The 13,909-nt window shown below is 42.7% G+C and overlaps 1 protein-coding gene across 2 annotated transcripts; it reads left to right on the forward strand.

Annotated features, from left to right (window-relative positions):
* The first annotated feature begins 1,113 nt into the window (after window positions 1-1,113).
* Window positions 1,114-11,789, forward strand: LOC131271868 (uncharacterized). 2 transcript variants are annotated; one of them, XM_058273428.1, is made up of 6 exons: window positions 1,114-1,292; window positions 1,398-1,728; window positions 6,626-7,035; window positions 7,140-7,554; window positions 8,689-8,914; window positions 9,679-11,789. In XM_058273428.1, exons 2-6 carry the CDS (start codon window positions 1,404-1,406, stop codon window positions 10,061-10,063), a joined length of 1,761 nt encoding a protein of 586 aa, XP_058129411.1. In that variant the 5' UTR covers window positions 1,114-1,292; window positions 1,398-1,403; the 3' UTR covers window positions 10,064-11,789. The 2 variants fall into 2 exon arrangements, with proteins under 2 accessions (XP_058129411.1, XP_058129412.1); XM_058273429.1 differs by having other exon boundaries at window positions 1,403-1,728.
* The last annotated feature ends 2,120 nt before the right edge of the window (window positions 11,790-13,909 follow it).

Below are 13,909 nucleotides of genomic sequence, written 5' to 3' on the forward strand. Positions count from 1 at the left end.
GCATAAACCATACGACCCAAAAGCACCTTGCCAAGCTGACAAACCCCATATAAAATTAGCGTTAGATATATCTTTAAATGGGCAAGAATGTACGATGAGGAAGCGCGACTACACTGAACCAGTGACACGAGCTGTTACGATCAGCGTGTTCCGGAAATAGAAACAGGAGGGCTACGTATTACTGGTTTAAAACGGGCCATAGTCGCCATGCTAATCTATAGTCGTGTTTGTTGATTACTTCCATATTCAGTTTGAATGCATCCACTCCAGTAAAAAAGTGAAGCACTTACGAGCAGACGAGCTTGACACATGCTTTAGGGGGTGTGTAACAATTCTACCCTAGCTATGGTATCCTTTATTAGATTGTTGTAAGATTTTTTTTCTCGATTTGGTATAGAATCATTTTTCAATGTGTACTCTAGAATACTGACATGTTTAAATTTTTATTTATGGTTCTATTCGTGGAATTCAATGTTCCTTTACTGCATTCTGCATAGATTTTTTTTTAGCAAAATTGACCCCTGATTCTTTATTATTTTCATGGACTCAGGACTTGAACTTTAGATTTACAAGTATCAGAGTTTTGTTGTAGTATTTTCCTTAAAACGCCAAACCATCATTGCCTTTGGTTTGCTTAATTCTTCGCTGCTGAATTTACACATGATTCTGAAAAAAAGTATATTTATCTAGCGCTTGTATAGAAATTTAAATTTTAAAAACAGTCGATAATTAAAAAAAAAACAAATAATAATTCAATGTTGAAAATAAAGCAAGACATAGAAAAAAAACAAAGAAATGTTTTCTTATTGTTACGATGATGAACTAATGGGGTAAGATCAGGTAGTTGGTTGTTACAAATCTTTGCTTTTCTGTTTCTAAATATGTGTAGCATTTTAAATTCCTCTTTTTGAAAAGAATTGTTTAGTTTTTTAAATGTGTACATTTTTCTACACAGCCGCACGTTAACTGATGTCACGTTTTATTTCGAATTGAAGTTTTGTCTTGCGCGAGGGCACGCTGCTCTGTTTTGCAGCCTTCGATTCCACAGTTTAAACGCGTTGCACATTAGTGTCAAAATCAGAGTTTTGACAGTGCAGAATACGCAGGAGACGATGGATTTAGCGTTAATTTATTTGATTACGAAGAAATGTACATAAAATACTGTTCAAACAACCACGCAATATCCCCTGATCAATATGATTCGTTTCGTCAGCATCCGGTCCAGATATTGAATTTACAAAACAGTAAGCCGTAGCTCAGTTTCCTCTCGTCCTCCACGGTGTTCGGGTCGGGTAAGTTACGGACGAGTTGGGATTGCTGCCATGCATCCCAAGTAACTCTGCGGCCGGCTGCCGGATCAAACATTGTTGCTAACGCACTGTGTTGATATTTTGCAGAGTAGAATGTACCCTCACGGCATACAGCAATCAGATTGGAACGACCGGCTCGGCAGTACACAAAATGGGAACAGCAGTGTCTACTTTCGACCGCAGGACACGGACGGCGGCAGTAGCAGCTCTGCCAGCAACGATACCGAGTACACATCCTTGCTGGATGAGTCGCACGTGAAAAGTGCTCGGCCGTACGAAAACATCACGCCAACCCGCGACCGGCACCAGAGAGGGTCTAGGAAAAACAAAATATTCTTGTCCATTGTCTTGTTTGGTGGAATCTGGCTGCTGGCGCTAGCAACAAAGCTTCCTTATGGAAATAGTCACGGCCGAGTGGGTAAGTGCAACATCTAACTGCTTAACGGTGTATGAAAGTTTTCCAGTCAATTTATACTGATTGGATGGTTTAAGCTTTGCCGTTTGTCGGTGTGAGCTGTGACAAATCGAGAAATTGTCAACTATCTCGAACTACGTCCCTTATTTCATCTTAGGCATATGGAAGTCCAAAGAGGCTCCCAAATACACATACTAATTCCCCTGGGCCTCGTGCAGTGTGCTCTGCGATCGAAAATATTACTTTGGCCTCGAAAGATGATTGAGAAAATCATTGACATTGCCCAGTAAACCGCTTCCCCATCGTCAGCAAGAAGAGCAAGAGTATCGCACAGGCCAGCAGTAGTTTGCATGTATCGGATTGGTCATGTGATTGGTTTGCTAAACGGCCGACGACCGCACCGTATGCTGCTGCGGCCATTACCCCCGTACTGGCGGTCGTTTTCTGGCCAGTGGCGTATGGTATGTTTTGGCTAGACGGTTTGACATTTGCAAGTTTTGATTATGCAAATTTCCTCCGCTCTCTGTTATCACCGGTATTTTAAATGACGAGCACCGATCGGCCCGCCAAGATATACAACAAACGGTATGGTTCGTTGGTGGGGCGTCTTCATGCGGCTACGTCAGTGCTCCGCTATTTTGCGGTGTAAAAATACAGGCTGAAACAAGGGCACCCGTTTTCAAGACAAAGAAATTTGTCGTACTGTAAGAACCCCAATAATGCAGATATCTTCTGCATCAATCGCTCTTTTGATCGCGGTTTCTACGGCAACGAGGAACAGGCGAATTGAATTCAACGAATTTCAATTGATTCAATTGGCGAAATACGGACGAGCCTGTTCCGAATTGGCACACAATGAGAAGGTTCTTTATTTATAAAGTTGGACCAACCCGGCTAAAACAAGCAATAGGATCCTGGGTTGAAAGGTGTACTGTTATTCGAAAATGATGCAGAGGGCAAAAAAAAAGAATCGCAAATTTACTTAATGCAATGTCAGTCCAGTGTCGAAAAAGAATGTTTTTTTTATCAAAACGAACGCTCTATCTTCTCCAGCGCATTCGGAGAAAAACAAATGCAAAAAAATCCATGCTATGTTGGTTATGTGATTGCGGGATGAATCCATTATAAAAAACTGTTTTAATGATAATATTTTTTTATATTAGTAGTGGTAATTTTTTATCGTACATTTGTGTTTGCTTTAAAAATACAAATGAACGACATGAATTCACGAGCAAATTGTGCCTTTATGAGCTCAATTCACTGAAAAAAATGCGTACCCTCCAAATAATTTATTTCCCCCGATTAGTAACCAATTGCCACGCGCGTGCTGGAGGCGTGTGGTGCGCTATCTTTGGACTTCCGAAAGGCGTACCAGTCCCGACCTTCTCATCACCCCCAACACCGGGGTGGTTTTAAAGCGTTCGAAGCCCGCCGTTTGTCTATTGCTGCACGCGATCACAAATCAAAAGAATCTATCAATGAACTCTGCGGCACCGGCGGCGCATGCGCGTGTTCCACGCGGTGGGATAGAGTTCTTGGCTTTTCGCCCTCCCTCTCTTCTTGCTGAATGTTTTGGGAAGCCATAAACGCATGAATGAAACGTGCTGACCGTTTGGTGGGACGTCGTAGTGGCATGAAGGATTTCTTTCATACCGCCTCCAGTGGTGTCTGCTTTGTGCGTGACGAAGGAACGCGAAATTTCATGCGTGTGTCATAACTTTACGCATCTCGTGGTGACCTGCTCCTGGTGGCGGTGGGAGGAAAACGGAATGCGCAAAACGTGCCACCATCCCTCGTCGGCAAGGTGCTCCCAACCAGCTGTACTTTGTGACACATCGTGCGGAGGAGGTCAATCGTTTCCTTCCCCGGGTCCGCGTTGATTGGAATCAATTTAAAACTTTTTAATTTTATTGATACCATTTTGCACATCTCTGATTTCTGAAACCGGCACCACCAGCAGTTGGGTCAGCACATCGGCCTGCCGGGGTGTGCGGGACACAAAGAAGGGTGGTTGACTCGGGGTTTGGGTTCATATTTGTCCGAGGAAAGCAAAAATCAGTCTGCCGAAGGTAGACGCATGCGAGCAGGATGGCGAGCGCAGAGATCGAACGATCGTGTGCACCGGCGCCAACGTCGGACAGTTTGCGTTAGTCGCCACGGTCGACGACAGCAAGTTTTTGCGGCACACGGTGATTGGTTGATGCTTTCGGGGTCAAATGGCCCCCATGCGGATGCGCACCGAAATCTAACATCGGGCCAGTAAAACAACGGGTCCAAGGTTGTTGCAACGCTGCTTCACAACACGAACGGGGTACGGCTGTCCATCAGCCTCTTCAATCAATCGTTGGTGTGGAGAGGTCGGCGGCAGCTTGGGGCGAACGATATTCGAGGCGCATGAAGCGCAGTTCGCACACGCAGATCCAATCGCAAGGGGCAATTGCTTTGTATGGAGTGCACCGACTGTATCCGACACCAGTCTCGAAGGCAGGTTTGCATTGAAAGAGCAACGGTTGTTGGGCGCGCTATCGAGGAGTGCGTAAGGGCGTCGGAGGTAATATGGATCATCTGAACTTTTTTCAGATAACAAATACCAGTCGTAACTAGTGTTGTGCGAATCAGATTCAGATTCACGAATCTTCATGAGTCTTTGAAAAGAATGAATGAATATGAATCTCCATGTTAGAGATTAACGATTCAAGAATCTCCAAGATTAATGAAACCCGGCTTTGCTAGAGCTTGAAAACGAGCAGGAAAAAAATGAGAGGGCACAAAAGTTGTGTAAATCTGATTAAGATTCATGAATAAGAAAATCCTCAAGAAACACCAAGTGAGGAAAAGTCATTAGCCAAAACTGGGTTGAGGGCCTCCTTTTTTTTTTTTTGGTCGCATAATCTACGCCTCTCCGAAGAATTGAGGAGAATCGTGAATCGTGGAGAATCGTGAATCGTAGAGGTTCATGAATCGAGAGTTTTTCATTCAAGATTCGGTTCGTGAATCGAATCACTCATTGCAGAAGATTCATATGAATGAATCTCATCGAAAGATTCATTAAGCATAACACTAGTCGTAATCCATTATGGCAATTACTTAGGATGTGGTATGGACCACATCAATAAACCGTGGTCGTCCTAATTCATTCTTTCCGGGGATCGACGTGACGTTTAACGTGTTGAATATGTTTTTAAAATATACACTACACCAATAAAGTCAGTACACAGTAGGCTGAAACAGAAACAAAAGCCAAATAAACCAATTGTTGATAACAAATTCACTTTTGTTTTTGGCCCAAAATGGTTAGAAAATGGAACTCCTTTGCAGAAGAGGTACGATATCATCCGATTGCACAAAATTGAAGGAAAACGGTACAATAAAGTTGTTTTTTTTATGTAAGTATAAATACGGTGGCTAAATTAGTTTCGCTATGGTAAAAGGTTAGCCATCTTGGATTTTTTTCAAGAACCGGTCGTTTTACCATCATATTGAATCGTCAGGAGGTGCATGATTAAGACCATTTTGAGCCAAAAGACAAGTCAATTTGTTATCAGCAGTTGAACTATATTTAACGTTCACACAATACAAAACATGATGAAATATTGTACTGTGTACTCACTTTTTTGGTACGTGTTCATGGTGCGACGGCACAATTTTGAGCATATCTCGGAAACCCAAACCCGTATCGCGTCCAAATTAGATCAACATGGGCTGGTTAGTAAATGGCATAAAGTATTTCCAATAAAATAAAGTGGTTAGAGCCTGGAATTAAACGTGAGCGTGCTACTCTGATCGGTTTCTGGTAGAGCCTTTTTTCGATTTGCTGAGGAATTTGACCATGCGTAGATAAAAAAGGTACATGAACCTTGTCCTGAGTGGATAACTACGTACGGTTAGTTTCTTTAATTCAAACTAGTTCACCTTACCCTACTGATACATAGCGCCCCGAAAGACCCTAAGTATCGCATACCATGGTTTGATTAGTTAGTTTGGACGGCTTTGCAGATACGCAGCACAACTTCGGATGGAAACGTGTCTCTCTTTCTTTGCTGCTTGTGTTGCGAATTCCTTTCGAATGGCCGCTCTACTCTGATGTCACTTTCCGTCGCATAGTGTCGCGATCATCGTCATCATTATCAACTTCAATACTGTCAACGTACGCGATCAGCGACGACGTGTCACATATGGTGGACCATCCTTTCCGCCCTCGTCCTCTCAAGACGACCACGAAGACTCACTGCATCGCATATGATTGACTGTTTGCAATTTTTGTGAACTCATTCGGGCATCAAAAGCAGCGGGACATGCTTTCCTTGCTCTCACATTCGGCGGTGGCGTGTCATCTGTCAACTGGGATTTCCCTCACGGTCCCGCCATCTCGAACCCCGTCGCCGGCTGCATTCATGGTAAAGGGTGGCTCGCCCGTCATGGTGTTGAGAGGATTGGTGGGGGAGGGATATGTTGCGCGTGGATCCAAATGGGGCACACTCGTTTCAATTGAGATGTTTCCGCAGCTGCCTATGCTGCTGCTGCTATTGCTCGAGACGAGTGTCGCGCGCACACTGGCTGAAGTAGTTAATTTTTATTGTACCGCGGAACGGGGAGCCAGTGTCATTTTGGCTTTGGTTGAAATTAGGCTGGCAGATATTCCGTGAGGAGTCTGTTTGTGGATCTTCTTTTCCGGGCGAAGCGCGATCCGAACGTGGTTTAAATGCTACACAATTTTCGAGCTTGAAAACGTGTTGGGTTGTGAAAAAAAAACTAAAAATCTTTTTCTCAAAAATCAAAATCGTTTTTTTGTAGAGAAGTTTGGTTTATTGAATGTTACTCTTTTTATCCAAATGTTACATGAGCTGAACGTAAAAAAGTTAGGTTTTCATTTCCGAATCATTCTGTGTTTCTCGTGTAGGCCAAATCGCTGGCTGGGGCGTGAACACGTCGCGTCAGACGATCGATTATGTGCTGCCCTCCGAAAACACCACCCTGATCGATCCGTTGAACGTATGTACCACGGAAGAGCGGGCCGGACTGGCCGATGAGAGCGAGAAGGTGTTCCTGCTGATCGTCGTTTGTTCATCGGCCGTAAATTTTGAGGCCCGCCAGACGATCCGCGAAACTTGGGGCAATGTTCGAGAGTTTAACTACGATCAATTCCGTCTCCTGCATGCTCGGCAGCAGGGCAAGTATCTCGATCCGGTCGCCACCGTCCGGGACAAGCTGAAGGATTACATCTGGTGGCCGGTTTCGGTCAGTGAGCGACCGCTTGCGACACCGGTAGTCGGTTCAACCGAAGAATCTTCGAGCAATACGGAAAGCATTGTAAGTGAACGAGTGAAGTTAACCAGAAAGGCGGGATCGGGAGGTTGATTTCATTACCAGAATTATGAATTGTGTATACGTGCGTCTCATCATCCTCTTTCTAGAACCGCTCCAAGCCGAACTCTAGTCACAGTGCAAAACCGGACCGGAGTGGCCTTGCGTATGCTAATTTAAACATCAAAATAGTATTCCTTGTCGGTCAGTCCGAGTCGGATTATATGCACCAGCGGCAACAGCAGACCCCACCGTCATCCGATGAACAGCAGCACCAGGTGCCACAAACGTTTACCGGTGGTCTCGTGGGCTCGGAACCACTGTTCCCGAGCGGTGCGGATGTAGATCCTGCGTTTAATGCTGCTCCGGGAGCCACTACGGTCGATGAGCTGCAGCTGCGTATCGTGAACGAGAGCGAAGTGTACGGTGATATTATACAGGAGAGCTTTATAGATAGATACAACAATTTGACACTGAAGACGATCATGATGCTGAAATGGGTTACCACCAACTGTGATGGCAAAGGTGAGTTAAGAGTGAGAGTGCACTGAAGGATGGTGGACACGGCGCTGCATGCAGGAAGGTGACGGTATACGTTTATTTCTTATGACTTGTTTACTAACCGTAGGGAAGGGATTTTTAGTTTAGTTCAGTTTTAGTTAACAAGGGATTCTAGGGCAATGTGGACTCTTCCGGTGGTGATGTGGTGGTTCGAGTATGTTGTGCTGCGCCATCGAATGTCTGGCATGTGCCAAGCAAAGAGCAGCTAGTGGTTTGCTTTCCTTCAACGGTGCGATTGATCAAGGGGTCCGAGCGGGTGCCACTTTGTCGACTAACTCTTCACACTCCATCTTCTCGGTCCGCCGTGTCCATTTTCTCGCATCAGAGAACATAAGCAATAAGGAGCGTCGCCTGATGAATAAGGAGCGCAACAAGCAGTACTTGCAGTTTCAATTCGAAACGCGTGAATACACGGGAGATATTTACGCTCGAATGATGGTGTACGTACACGGGGAGGACTGGTGGAAGAAGAATGGTGGTCGTCCAGATGCAGGTGGCGCCTCCTCGCCCTCGGAGGTTACATTTTCGATCGCCAAACTGACCTATGCCCCCCGCCCAGAGGTAGCCCGCTTCCAGGGATCGATACCTAAGGGTGATGGACGCTTTGTCGAGTTCAACGTGACTGACATGGTGCTGCAGTGGTTCCAGGAAGCACGCGATCAAGTGGCTGAAGTGCGTTCCAACAAGTACGTGGTGCTGGAGATGTTCAATGATCTTTCCCGCCGACTGGTGGTGCACAACCCGAACGGAGGACAATTTGTAAGCCGATTTTTCGTTACAGCTTTCATCCAGAATGGGATGGATGGTCACGGATTGGTGTGGTGTTGGTTGCGACAATTCTTGTTGGTCTACGGTCTGGGTGCTTATGTTTTTAGTTTGATTCACATTTCGTTGTTATGTTATAAGGGTTTTTTTTGTTTATTTCTTTAGCATTGACTATTTTGTGTTTATGTATGTGACGTGTGGGTGCTTTTGGAGTGTCGTCTGCAGCTCATGAATGTTTCATTCGATGCTTCTCCACTGAAATGTTTCTAACGTGCATCGGCTTTCGTGTGTGCGGTGCGATTTTTTCTCTCTTTCTACTTTTCCACTTCGCAGTAAAATTTCTCATGAAATGTGATGATGACACGTTCGTCAACGTACCGAACTTGCTGCAGGTTTTGCTCGGCGGAACGGTTCCCCTATACAAAGCCGCGGTATCATTCTACGACAACAATACGGTCCTGGTGAAGTCACCCAAAAACCGGCTCGTCGAGGGCAAACACCTCCTGACGGGATTTAAGTTTTGCGATGCAAAACCCATAAGTGACACCAGCAGCAAATGGTATGTATTAACGGCATGAGAGTAGTTTTAATTGCTTTTTTGATCTGTTTAAGCATACATCACATACGCCAATACAGTGTTTTATATATCATCTAGCAACCCGAGCAGTGTACATTGAATGTCAAACGATGCATTACTTCTGCAACATCAAACGGGCCAAGTAGATCATTCGTACCTTTCTAGGATCTACCTAGATCTAGGATATCAGGAAGATATTCGTAGCTTAAAATTGATGTTTGAGCCGAATTGATTTTGTTATCAACATAATCAATGCAACAATTGTTTGTAGCAGATGTGGTTTATTTAATTAAACTAATCAATCAAAGAGGTTTTTCCTGTACAACTAGAACTTTCTAGAACTAGGACTCTACCAACCGGAGTCTTCTCTGATCGCTCGTAGCGACGCAAGCGGGCGTGGTCTTGTGTAGCTAATAGGTGTATGCTATCCTAGTGATACATTATTTTTTATTTTACATTACATTTGATTGTTTTTAAGATCATTTTTTTATCAGAAGCAATTCTAATTCTAATTTTAATTTAACAAAATTATCCTTCAGATGCCTTTGAATTGGAGACTATTTGATAACATTTAGTATTTCTCTAAGCTCCAATTTCAACCAATTATTACGGCAATTATTTTTAAATAATTGTTTAGTATTAACTTTTAAAGGATTACATCAAAACGTCCTCTCCCATCGCGTTGAAGTTAATATAATACAATGACAACACCGTGATTACCCTTCCATTGTGATCCTATTTTGCAGGTACTCACCGACATACATGTACGACAAGGACGTCTACCCTCATTATCTTTCTGGAACCGCGTATGTGATGAACTTCGAGACGGCCAAGGTGCTGTACCGGACCAGCTTAACTACGCCAATCTTTCACCTGGAGGATGTCTATCTAACCGGGATCGTGGCGGAGCGAGTGAAAATTCGGCGCCGCCACCATCCACTGTTCTTCTACGCGTATACCAGAGACATGTGCGCTCTGCGTGGAATGATCTCCCAGCATCAGCTGCCGCCGAGTGAACTGCGGAACGCGTTCGATTACGTCACCAACAGCACCATTGTGTGCACCGGCATCGACAAGCAGTTCACCGTCGGTGGAAAGCTAAAGTTGCAGCAAAGCAGAAGGTGTCAATGATGCCAGAAGAAAAAGCGAGCCGCACCCGGCCGACCAAAACGACGCTATCGACATTTCTTCGCAATCTGGTGAACGGTGATGCTACTTCAAAATGAACCACACCCATATAACCATCGTCACGGATTGCTGCGGGCGGAGATGCTCTTTCTCGAATCTCAAATCGTAGTAAGCATGACAAAAAGAAATGAAAAATACACAAAAACGGAGTAAATTACTCTTTGTTCCACCGATAAACAGAATGGCGATCGAAAACAACCGAAAAAGAATAGACTTAGAAAGCTACGATGATCTACACGTGCGTCCAGTAAAAGTATAGCGCACAGCCATTTGAATACTCTCAGACTGTCGTAAGCAGTAAAAGAAGATTAGCTGATTAACTGATAAAATGGACAAAACCAACGATGCGAAACCCAGATTAAAATCTGAAAAATGCTTCAAATTTGTCTGACCCGAAACAGGCCGGTAGTTCCGCAACAACACGTGGGGCATATTAGATAAAACGGTAAACATTAAGTCTGCTGATGCGCTTCCTATCTTCGAATTCGATTATATGCACGTAAAACCAGAGACAGGTTCACAACCGAGGAAACATGATTGAATATGCAGTATAATAGAGTTACATTAGTCCCGCCCTCCTTCACACCGATGGGATCTCGTTAAAAAAGGTAGAGGCATAGTAGTTGGATTAGGGGGGCGGGAATTTGGTTATTATGTTTCATCACCATTAGCCAAGCTTCGCCTTCAAACCGCAAGAAGAGAACGAGAAACGTCCTTACTAACATTGTAATAACTTATTGTACTTGGTAGGAAAGTTTGTATTGTAGCACAATCACATCGAGTCGCAAGAGCCTTTTTGTGCCACCCACAGTGAGGTGGGACTGGCTACGTAGAGTAGACACCGTTGTTTACCCGTACGCACACAAGCACACCCACACGCAATCAAATCATATACTGCACATGATTTACCATTTGTCGAGCTAACGCAATGCAATTTTAATTTAACGAATGATGTTCCTATCGTTCCCGCGGGGTACCAGGGTATTTCTCGTTCAGTATATTCCAGCTTTTGTATCGCTGCCTTTTAGAATATTATCCTGTGTTTGCCGTGACACAACGCACAAATATCGTTATTTTAATAGAATCTTTTTATCTTTATCACTTGGGCGACATCAATCAACCCATCGCACAACTGTTCCGTTTATAGAGCACAACCTAGAGCAAGGATGATGGTGATAAAAGAAAAAAAGCAAAACACAAAGATTTGCGTCCGTATCAGAGAAAGAGGACACGGATATGTAAACATTAGGTTCCGCTAGTAACAAAGACAACGATAGTATGGGCGTAAGAGAAAAAAAAACAACAACAAAAGATTGAAAACGGTTCAGTGGGATACAAAAGCAAAACGACAAATGAGCAAATCATTGGATTCAGCTGTGATTAAATTAATAGAACATGTAAAACAACGTTTAAATTTAGATAGGTATATTTAAATAAGTAGACAACAAAAGACGTAATATCAGAACACAAATTCTTATTAAAAGTTAAATAATGTGCACGAACGTCGGCATAGCGGCGAAAATCCGAGGATCGAAGCTACGACGTAATGTGTTGACAAATCTTTAAGATTCTATTAGCAAACAAAAAAAAAAAAAAAAAACCAATGCAAATGATTACGTGTCCCCACGCGGCCTCTTCCGAGGTTCAGAGAACTGAATAGTCCAGTCCAGTGCGACGGGGAAGGAAGGATGACGAATAAAGAGGATACAGCGTTTGACAGTGCTAGTAACGTAGTAGTAAGTATTAGAATTTTCAGATATACTAATTTACTAGGTGATTCGATTTTCTTACCTTTTTCGAGATTCGCGGGAATGATAAACGATATAAGATGTGTAAAAGGTTTAAACAGGAAACCACGAGAGGTAGTGTTCGGTACACAGCGGGATGAGTGATGGGAAAAGTGGAACTATGCTTCATCGTATAAACGTAGCTCAATTAGTATGCAAACCCAAAACATTCAAAGAAAATTACGATTCTTCCAAGAATTAGTCGCCCATTTACGATCGAAACGCCAGTAAGTAGAGGATGCGGTAAGAAAGAGATTTGGAAGTAAACAACCTTCATAGATTCCAATGCATATAACGGTTCGAAAAAAGAACGAAAAGGTAACGGGAACCGAAGTAGTATTGTAGCAAAGAATAACAAAATAGTGATTAGACAACTGGGATCAGCTTGCGGCGAAGAACGCGGAAGTGCTCGTGTTTCTTAAATTGATCACTACCGTCGATTTGTTTGTCCGTTTAGATGCAAGGAGGCAAAGAAACACGACATAGTTCGGTCGTTCACGTTACATTTCGTTTACTTTTAGTGGATTATGTTTTTCCCTTTTAACCGTCCACAACATCCGTACCCTTCATGACCTTTGGAGCTATGAATCTCTATATTTAAATAAAAACATGTTTGACGCTGCTGACGGCGTAAAGCCCCGTAGAATGAATAAGCAACGAATTGCCGGTGTGTTTTAAAATTGAAAAACCATAGTGCCATATCACATGATATCAAGGGGTATACTACGGTGCTTCCACAGACGGTTCAATCTATTCCTGGGTCCGCATAAGAGTCAATTTTCTATATTCACCTGAAGTTGTTTTTAAAACAATCCTAACACTTGTTTCTCTATATACGATCATTTACTTATCTTATAACGAATGTTGATTGATCTACATGGGAAAAGAATCTAAAATGATGCCGTCGTTTATAGTCACAATAATTCTTCTTTAACAATTTTCGATTGGATTTAGATTTAGATTTTAGTTTCAATTATTTCTGTAACTCTTCATCAGTTTCATTAAGTTGTTGAAAAGGTAATTCAAAACATTGAAATACATTATATTCAAATAAGCAATATAAACAAACCTAAACAAGTAAACGAAAATCCCATTCCATCCCAATCATGCTGCCCATTGTGGGCTACGAATCCTAAACCGGGACGGTCTAATAATTGTACAATACCCATTGAATACTTTTCTCTAAATAATTTAATAGCTCTTTTGTTTCTTTCTTATAAAAAGAAAACTTTGATGATTTTTCATGGTCACATAATTGCTTTTAAGTCTCTCTAATTAACAGGGGACAGGGAAAAAAATAACAATGAAAAAGCAATATCAAAGTATGCCAAAATTCAAGCTAGAAAAAAAAGATGGCTGATCTTGGTCGCTTTTCATTCGAATGCATGTTGTCGACGTTGGAACACAAATGACAAATAAAATAGCGTGAAATGTAAGTGATAAACAATATCAGTAGTTTCTTTTACGCTCTCATGTGTTCATTTCGTGGTCCTTAAGCTCGGGACCCACATCGCTTAGGTAGATCCGCCTTTGGATTTTTGAGTAGCAGAATGTGATATAGGTGAATGGGTGGCCTTCGTTAGGTTCTTATTAAATTCATTGGTCTAGGTCTTGTGGCATGGTTTTTTTTAGAAAACGTTTATTAGATCTTTGTTGCTATTACACATAGATTTTTCTCAATTGTTTTTAAATATCCAGTTCAATTGTTCTACGTTTAAGTGGCCGTTTCGTGTGATAGAAGCATACACAATGTCCTTCTGGTTTGACTCGGTTCAGTAGGATCGTTTCGCGTTGGTTTGTTAGTGTGTAATTTTCTTTGCCAAACTGTTGCTTTGTGTGTAGGTGTATGGTGCAGGGTTGTCTTGGATTGGGTTGTTGGGAGGTGCTCATTAAAAAGGTATGGCATTGAAGTTCAGTAGTATAGCTTCCTAATTGTTGTTGTTCCTCCACACATCGTTAAGTATCCTACACTTGTGGCTGCTTAAGAACAATTGTTTCCTAG

Source organism: Anopheles coustani, chromosome 3 (genome assembly GCF_943734705.1).
Source record: "Anopheles coustani chromosome 3, idAnoCousDA_361_x.2, whole genome shotgun sequence".
Lineage (NCBI taxonomy): Eukaryota > Metazoa > Arthropoda > Insecta > Diptera > Culicidae > Anopheles > Anopheles coustani.